The sequence below is a fragment of the Apteryx mantelli genome, chromosome Z (assembly GCF_036417845.1).
Source record: "Apteryx mantelli isolate bAptMan1 chromosome Z, bAptMan1.hap1, whole genome shotgun sequence".
Classification (NCBI taxonomy): domain Eukaryota; kingdom Metazoa; phylum Chordata; class Aves; order Apterygiformes; family Apterygidae; genus Apteryx; species Apteryx mantelli.
Genome location: NC_090020.1, coordinates 8,709,552 through 8,718,116, shown reverse-complemented (window position 1 = coordinate 8,718,116; position 8,565 = coordinate 8,709,552). Strand labels below are relative to the sequence as shown.

Sequence of the window (8,565 nt, the reverse complement as noted above, 5' to 3'; positions counted from 1 at the left end):
GCCGCCGCCAGCGCCGCCGCCACCGCAGGCCGCGGGGCGCCCCGCGGGCCCGGCGCCGCCGCCCGCCGCCCCCTCCCCCCGCTTCCCGGCGCCCCCCGCGCGGCGGCGGGGCGGGGCCAGCCGCCCGGCGGAGCGGCCGCTGCGCGCCTGCGCGCGGGCCTCGCCCCTTTCGCCCCCTCCCCCGCCTGCCGTGGTGCGCAGGCGCACTGCGGCGGCGGCTCGGCGAAGGGAAGGGCGAGCCGCCGCTGCCGAAGCGGGGGGGATTTGCGGGCTCCGGCGGCCCCGCCGCCGCCATGGCGGGCGCGGCCCCGGCCCCGGCCGGCGAGAGCGGGGCCTCGGCGGCGGCGGGCGAGCGGCCGCCCCTGTCGGCGGCGGCGCTGGCGAAGATGGAGCGGAACCGGCAGCGGGCGCTGGCACTGCGGCAGGCGCGGCTGGCGGCGCGGCCCTACCCTGCCGCAGGTCTGCTCGCCGCGCTGCGCCGCGCCGCGCCGGCCGGGCCGCGCTCCCCTTCGCGGGGGGCGGCGGGCGGCGGCGGCGGCGGCGGCGGGGAGGGGGGAAAGGGGAAGGCGGGCGGGAGGGGGGGGGGGCGCCGCGCGGCCGTTGGGCGCGAGGCGGGCGCGCGGGAGGCGGGGGGGGAGGGGGCGCCGCGGCGGCGGCGGCGCGCGAGGGGCCCCTCCCCCCCTCTGCGGGGGGGGGGCGGCTCTGGCGCGCGGCGGCCCCCGCCTGGCGCCGCGGGGAGGCGCGCGCGCCCCCTGCCGGCGGCGCGCCCGGCGCTGAGGCGGCCGCCGCCGTTTGTCTCCCTCCGCAGGCGGCGTGCGGGTGAAGGCCCCCCCCAAGGTCGTGGACACGGGAGGGGGCTTCTTCCTGGAGGAGGCGGCGGAGGAGGAGGAGGACGAGGCGGAGGGAGAGGCCGCCGCCGCCGCGAGGATCGTGCACCCGCCCGGTAAAGGCGCGAGGGTGGCGCGGGGGAGCGAGGCGGCGCGGGCGCCGGGAGGCGGCGCCGCGGGCGCGGAGTTGGCGGGGAGCGGGCAGGAAGGCGCGGGGGCGACACTGAGCCCGGGCTGGGCCGAGGGAGCGGCGTGCCCTTTCCCCCCCCCCTTTTTTTTTTTTCTCCTTCCCCCCTCCCCCTTTTTTTTTAACCACCATTTTTATTTTTTTTTAAATTTAACATACCTAAGGCGTGTTTCTGGGTACGCAGAATTTCTGGCGGGTCTGAATCTTTCAGTAACAAAGCAGCTAGCAGATCAGGGGCGGTGAAAAACGAAGAACTGTAAGCAAAGGAAGTGGGACACGGTCAGTGCTCTTGAATGTGGCAGTTTCTCCCTTCCCCAGTAAATGCAGCTCTGTTCTTTCTTTGGGGAATTTGACCCCGTAAGGCCGTAATAAGTGTTAAATCAGCATGGGTTGCTCAGCCCTGGGAATTTCGAGGCTGGTACCCTTTATGCCAAGGTGGGAGCAGTGCTGCAGTGTCAGCTTTTATCATTATAATACATATTGACGCCAAGTTGCTGATTTGTTTGGTGGGGGATTTCAGCATATTGTCTCGTGATGTTCTCCCTCCCAAAAGCAAATGGAGAAGTAAGAATCTCAAAATAGATGCATTTTCTTCCCTAGGATTGTCTTTGTCTTGCTTTGTTCTGCTCTGAATCAGCTGCAGGGCTGTTGGTGCAGTGTACCTCTTTGTTAGAAATCACCACCAGATTTCATTAAGAGTGTAAGCAACTAGCAGCCCTACTGCTTTTGAGGGGCTAGTGTTTAATAATAAATTAAGTAGGTCTGGGATGTATTTGCACTGGGAATGTTTTTGCTGTGTAATTCATAATGTCATTGTCTTAATAAAATGTCTGTATGTTTGGAAGTAGTGCCTTAAAATATGAAGTGCAATGTAAGAGCATGGCTATGTGAAGTACTGAGCTTCCCACTGTGACCAGTAAAACTTAAAATGGGGATAAAATATCATCTTTGCTAGATTCAATCTGCTATAAATGCGAACACAATTAAAAATGTATGATGTTGCATGTCAAGAATTAGTTTTATGTTTCAGATATTGTTAATATTCTACACTGCTATCTCTCACTCGCAGCTGGTGAAACTGTATAAAAAAGTTAATTTTCTACTAGGATCATATTGTTGTTGTTAAAGGAACGTTTATGATAGCTGCAATTACCTGAATCAGTGGTTCTCGGTGTCTCATGGAACGTAAGCAGATGGAGAACATACTGGAGGTGATCTACCCGGCGTGGATGTGGCCAGCAGTGATGGCCGGGACTGGGATGAGCCTGGGCTTGGAGCAGTGCTGAGAGGGCTTGGGGAGAGGATTGTAGTGGAGCTCCATCCCCATTCCACTCCTAGCAGCTCTCTGGCCGTCCACCTCCATTTCTGCCACCTGGGATGGACAAGAGCTTTGCCATCTGCTCCAAGCCTCCGTTGAGCACTTTCTTGGAGAGGCAGGTGTGGCTGAGATAGGAATAGAATGGAGCAGAGCTGAGAGGACTCTGGTGCCAGTGCAGCTCCTGTACTGCTTCCTGCTTCAGCCACTTCCTTTTAACTGCATCTCCTCCTCTGTTTTCTCCCATTTCTGACTGCATGTCTCCTGTAGATCAGGAGACGCTTTGGACGGCCAGAAGGGAGGAAGCTGTAGGAGGGGATATGAAGCACTTCATGGGGAAGTGTGGAGGTTTTTTTTTTTTTTTTTTTTAACAATTGCTAAGTTGAAACAAATGTGTGCTTTTGAATGTTGAAATCCAATACTTAATACAGTGAGCCTTCGAGCAAGAACAGAAATCTACCAACAAAGATGGAATTACTGGATATAGGTTTTTGATTTGTATGTGATCTTTCTAGAAAAATTCTTGGAGGAATGGAATTAGTCTGTAATGAACATTATAAAAACTATAATGTAAATTTTAGTAAAATTGCCTGTAATACCAATTCCAAATACTTGTTTTTAACATGGTAGTTCCTTAAAAAAAAAATCTTTCTTTCCATTAGCACCTGTACTAGAGTTTGACTATCTCATCTGTGAAGACTGTGGCAAAGAATTCATGGATTCCTACCTTATGCAGCACTTTGATTGGGCAACATGTGATAATTGCAGGTATTACAAATAATCAGGAGAGGGAAGCTTTATTTTATATAAAGGTTGATAGCTAGAATTTAGTTAATTACAAACTTTCTATTAGAAGGCTGTCAGCAAAGAGATTTTTCAGTAAGGTAATGCTTGCTGGAAAAGCAAATGGAAGTTGTCTCATGCCTTTTTATCTTTCATTATGGAGGTGAAGAACAGCAGCATTGTTTCATAAGTGTGTCTGAGGATAAATGGCATCAGTAAATACTTGCATAATATTCTGGAAATAGAGTGCCTTGAGAGCAGTTTTTATCAGCATATCTGTGGAAATTATTTTCTGATTGCAGATTATAAATGTTTGAAAAAGTGGCATTGATTTGATCATATAACACAACATCTGTTTTTAAAAATAAAGCCAGTTTGGTCATCACTAAAATTACATCCTCTGAGAATGTTTGCTGTCATAGTGAATCAACCTAAATAAGTTGTAGTTAGTGCTTGGGTAAGTACAGGTGGGCCTGGAGGATGGCAGCCAAGTGAGTAGATGCCCCACAGGAGGTGACCAGAGGCCTTGAACGCAGTTGAACCACAGGGTGGGCAGGAGTTCGGCCTCAGAAGATGGCAGTCTCTGTGATCTGTCTTTAACTCAGAGAAAATATTCCAAAAGCCATCAAGATCACCAGAGCAATGAAACAAGCTTTGAAGCAGCCCACCACCCATAAGTGTAAGAATGAATGGATGGATGAAAAAAAGGTTGCAGCTAGAAGTTTGTTGCCATGATGTGAGAGCTTCCCAGGTAACTCCTTGGAGTGTCAGAGGTGTGCATATGACTTAAGCAGTTCATAGTCTTTAGAGACAAAGTGCTGTCTCTTGAAGGTAAGATGGATGAAAAAGAGTGTAAGGAGAAGACTTGGGGGCTTTACAAAGTGGTTTCCATTCAGACTGGTAGCTCTTGTAACAGTATTTAGAGAATGCTCTGTGCATTAGCTTTTTTAAAGCTATATCTACAGCAGTACTTTCTGGATGACAATTGCTAGCACTTTGTACTTGGCAGATTGTTTGAACTTAAGCAGTTCAGGTGATAAAGGTATACAGGATAACAAACAATTTTTGTTTCATTTGCTGATAATACTACTGTGGTTATGCAAACTTTTTCATTATCTGTCTGATAAAAGAGTATTTTTGTATTAAAGATCTTTATTTTACTACTGTTCCTTTATGTCTGCACTCTTGACATTTAGAAACAAGTGCTCTGGGTAGTTAATTTGTTTCTGGGATCTGGAAGCATATGGAGTGTGTAGATCATGTCACTCAGGTGATCTGACCTGTCTCACTTTACACACTCTTTTTTTCTCTTGACCATGTGACAGCCTGTACTTTTGTCCTCTGAATTATATCTGAGTTGGACAAATAGGCTAAAATTATTCATAATCTCTCTAAGTTTCAGTTATCTCTTCTTGTAAGAAAAAAAAAATCAAGAGCAGGAAAACCCTTCTAGAAAAACAGAAGTGATTCTCAGAAAGTCTGCATTTGCTCAATTGGGAGGATTTTCTAACTTAATAAACCAGCTTGGAGTTCAGTTGCAGTGCAAGAATTCATAAAGTTGCTTGTATACCTAAAAACTAAGAGGATGAAGGCTGCCAATATTCCAGGAATTTTAAGAAAAGTGCTGGGGACTTAAGTGCTAATAATACATGGCTTTCAGATACAGCTTTCTCACTATTATTTTACATGTTCCAGAGATGCTGAAGATAAACATAAGCTTATAACAAGGACAGAAGCAAAAGAAGAGTATCTTCTTAAAGACTGTGACTTAGACAAGAGAGAACCAGTGCTCAGATTTATTTTGAAGAAAAACCCTCATAATTCACGGTGGGGTGACATGAAACTTTATTTAAAACTACAGGTATAGAAACTGTTAGCATTTTTAAGACCTCTTTTTACCTTCATGCGACTTTGACCGGTAAACAAAATGTATCATTTTGGTTCTGAGTTCTGAATCATTGGGACAAAGCTAAGTACATTGCCCTTTTCAGATAACAGACTTCTAGTTGCTACCAGTTGTACAAGTTTTGTTCATAATAAAAATAGCTATGGGCAATTCATGAAAATGTCCCTGTTTGAGAGCATTTTAAAGACTTTCGTGACCCAAAAACCTCAGTTGGTTCACCTGCTTGCACAAGTATACAGTCATGAAGTCAGAGTTCTTTCAGTGCTAAACTGAAGCATGTGGCAGCTCCTGCTGCATGTAGCCCTTTCTAGCTGTGGCTCAGTCTTATGTCTCCTGATCTGCTCTCACACGAATGGCAGTGAGATTTTCCAAGACTGTCATCTCTCATTTGCTGCTCTGGAGGAATGTTTCTTCTTAAGTTGAAGATGCACAAAATTAGGGTTTCCCTTTAATGAGTAAACTATGTCTAGCTGATGAAAAATCAATTTCAAAAAAGTGATCTTTTACTATGGAAGGAAAATTCATTGTTTGCAGGTCGAGAGTAAAGAGGCAGAGATGGGAGGCAGAGGCAAGATTCTTGGTAGGGTTGATTTATTTTGTGTATGTATAGGAAAATGTTAGATTTATGAGTTAGCATAGCTTAATTTACCACTTCAGGGGAAAAAGACAGACATTTATATCCATCCTGTAGGTAATCAAGCGTTCTCTTGAAGTCTGGGGTAGTGAAGAATCATTACAAGAAGCAAAGGAACTCCGCCATGACAACAGAGAGAAGATGAAACAGAAGAAGTTTGATAAGAAGGTTAAAGGTAAACAGTTTAACCTACATATTGCAGCATGTAAAACAGTCTCCATCTCTGTTTAGAGTGTTTCTGCATATGATTAACATAGTTAGAAAACAAGTTTTCAGTATGGCAAGATGGAGGTTTTCAAGACCTGATTGGGTAAAGCCTGAAGCAACCTCATCTGACCTCAGAGCTGACCCAGTTTTGAGCAGGGGGTTGGACTAAAGACCTGAGGTCTCTTCCAGCCTGAATTATCCTCTTATCCTATGGAAATCATGTAAGTGATAGAAATGAATTATGACACTTATTATTACTCCTTAGTATGACCCAGAATGTGCCATAACTTGCCTCTCAATTACTCTTCTGAACTTCAAGAGAACATGCATTTTGTGGGAGTGGATTATAATTGTCATGTATGCAGTTACTTCAGGTGGAGTCACTGTAAATGAAGGTAGAAAATGGCTTTTCCCACCACATTGTTAGAGCATTCCCTGCTACTGTTTTTACTGCTCATTATCTTTCTTTCTTCTGGTAACTAAATTAATATTCAGGGGAGTATTTAATAGGTAGAACTCTTGAAAAAGACTTTGAGCACAAACATGGTAGTCACTTTAAAAAGATGGCATGTTTGGTTTTTTCTCTCCAAGAACTCTCTTACTGTCAGTGATGTCTATAGTGTCCCCTGGCATCCATGCTTGAGTTTGGGTTTTTATTCCCAGAGCCAGAAGGCCCCAGCTATCTGGAACAATTTTGTGTGGAGGAGGCAGAACCTGGGACTGAGCAAATCACCCCTAACAGCATCAGTGTTTTGTGCACAAGAACACTCACAGCAGGCTCTAGCTGAGATGTAGGCTGCGTGGGTCACTGCAGAACTGGAGTTAAGTGCTAGTACAGGCCTTAACATGACTAAATATTTCCAGCCTGAAGGACTTGGCTGAAAATACTACAACCTTTTGCTCTTTTGTATACTTGCCACCTGCTTCCAAGTTCTTGAAAATGTGTCTGACTTACCTGCCAGGCTGTGTTGAGTAGAAAATCCAGTGCAACTTCACTGCTATTGCTGGGGTAGTAACTCACAGGATTGGGCATAAAGCTTACCAGGAACTTTGAATCCTTTGGGAGGCGTACTCTGACCTGAAGGAAAAAGTTGTTTTTTATACAACCAAGAAAAATTGCAGTATTTTGCAAAGTTTTGGTCCAGATTTTCCTCCTAATTCCAACTGATGCTTTCAGATACCTTTGAATGACATTCTGTAAACAGGCAGTGAGCAACTCATACTTCAGATGAAAAATTTTTCCTGCGATGTGTCATGTCAGTGAATTTCCTGTCATTCAAAAAAATATGAACAAGGTGAGGTTAAGACTCTGCAAGGAAAATCAAAATGTGTTCATGGAATAGCAGATTCTTCCCCAAAACTTACAGAAGATGGGCAGTAAGCAAATTGTCATCTGTAATCCTCTCAAAGGTGATTGGCTTGGTTTTTAAATAACTGACACTTCAAAAATCTTCAAAAAAACCTTTTTACATTCCTCTTCAGAACTCCGCCGAGCAGTGAGGAGTAGTTTGTGGAAGAAACAAACTAGTATCCATGAACATGAATATGGACCAGAAGAAAACATTGAAGACGATATGTATAAAAAGATATGTACTATATGCGGCCATGAATTAACTTATGAGAAGATGTAGTATTATCATGTTTTTTAATTTCATTGTCTTTTTAATGGTATTCTGTATTAAAGTCAAATAAAATCTGATTGTAAACAAGCTGTTGCCAAATTGTATGCAAAAAACAATGTTCCTCAGTTGTAAGAAGCTTTAGTACAGAAAAATAGGCTCTGACTCTTCAAACTAGATTTTAGGAATGTCACATAAGCCTTTTTAACTTTTCAAAGAAATTGGTATCTTATGGCCTAAAGGATAAGGTGGCATCATTCTATTTTACATGATGATGAAATTAAAGGAGGTAAATCACTGCTTCTGCTTGTGTTGGGGGTGGAGGGGGAGGAAGTTTCCACATCTTGTCCCAACTGTGAGTTATCTGGTCAGTTACTAGTACTTGTCACAGGCTGACAGAAATCAACCAGCTGAAGGTGCACCTACCTTCATCATTGGGGACTGCATCATGAGACAGATTCTCCTGCTTTGAGACCTTAAATCCAATAAAAGGAAGGCTCCACTGGGGAAAGGAGAATTCTCTCTTGCAGGAAAGCAGCAAAGTTGGGCCACAGGTGCATGAATGATATGCCATTGTGGTCACTTACATACATACACCTGGACAGGTATGTTCTAGACTTTTGAGTGCTTAGAAGCAAAATTAACACTAGCAAACTATTACTGGAAGGAGCACACTGCAAGAGAGGCTTTGACAACCATGGTTATGGCATCTTTTCCATGTGTCATAGCAGAGAGGCCTTCATTTTGGAACAGAAAGCAAGGTGACTCTTGCAATACAACATAACCTTCTGCTCCTTTACCAATTGGTACAGAAGATGATTAAGTAATGGATAAATAATTTTTTTTGGGGGGGAGGGGGAATTCTTGCCCCTGTTTGCTTTCGGTAGAGTGGAATTAGTTTCAAATTCAAATTTTAAAATGCTCCAAACCAACAATTGTGGAATGGGTGTGGAAAGTGCTAAAGGGAGGAGCACACTTTTCTGCTGTTGTGTATTTCTTCCCCATTGTAAATATGGATCACAGTGAAGTCTATTGAGACTTCTGTACATTACAGTGGGAGAGAACAGGTCCAGGAGGAGTGCTTGTG

At 45.3% G+C, this 8,565-nt stretch overlaps 1 protein-coding gene across 2 annotated transcripts; it reads left to right on the top strand.

The window, feature by feature from the left end:
* Positions 1-200: 200 nt before the first annotated feature.
* XPA (XPA, DNA damage recognition and repair factor) lies at positions 201-7,568 on the top strand. 2 transcript variants are annotated; one of them, XM_067315750.1, is made up of 7 exons: positions 201-459; positions 809-943; positions 2,992-3,097; positions 4,808-4,939; positions 5,553-5,598; positions 5,710-5,827; positions 7,342-7,568. In XM_067315750.1, the coding sequence occupies exons 1-7, from the start codon at positions 294-296 to the stop codon at positions 7,488-7,490; spliced, it is 852 nt and encodes a 283-aa protein (XP_067171851.1). In that variant the 5' UTR covers positions 201-293; the 3' UTR covers positions 7,491-7,568. The 2 variants fall into 2 exon arrangements, with proteins under 2 accessions (XP_067171851.1, XP_067171852.1); XM_067315751.1 differs by lacking the exon at positions 5,553-5,598 and having other exon boundaries at positions 203-459; positions 4,808-4,973.
* The last annotated feature ends 997 nt before the right edge of the window (positions 7,569-8,565 follow it).

Coding starts and splice junctions, on each gene's coding strand:
- XPA (XM_067315750.1), top strand. CDS start 294: ATGGCGGGCGCGGCCCCGGCCCCGGCCGGCGAGAGCGGGGCCTCGGCG. Junction 460..808: donor GCGGCCCTACCCTGCCGCAG/GTCTGCTCGCCG, acceptor CTCCCTCCGCAG/GCGGCGTGCGGGTGAAGGCC. Junction 3,098..4,807: donor GCAACATGTGATAATTGCAG/GTATTACAAATA, acceptor TACATGTTCCAG/AGATGCTGAAGATAAACATA.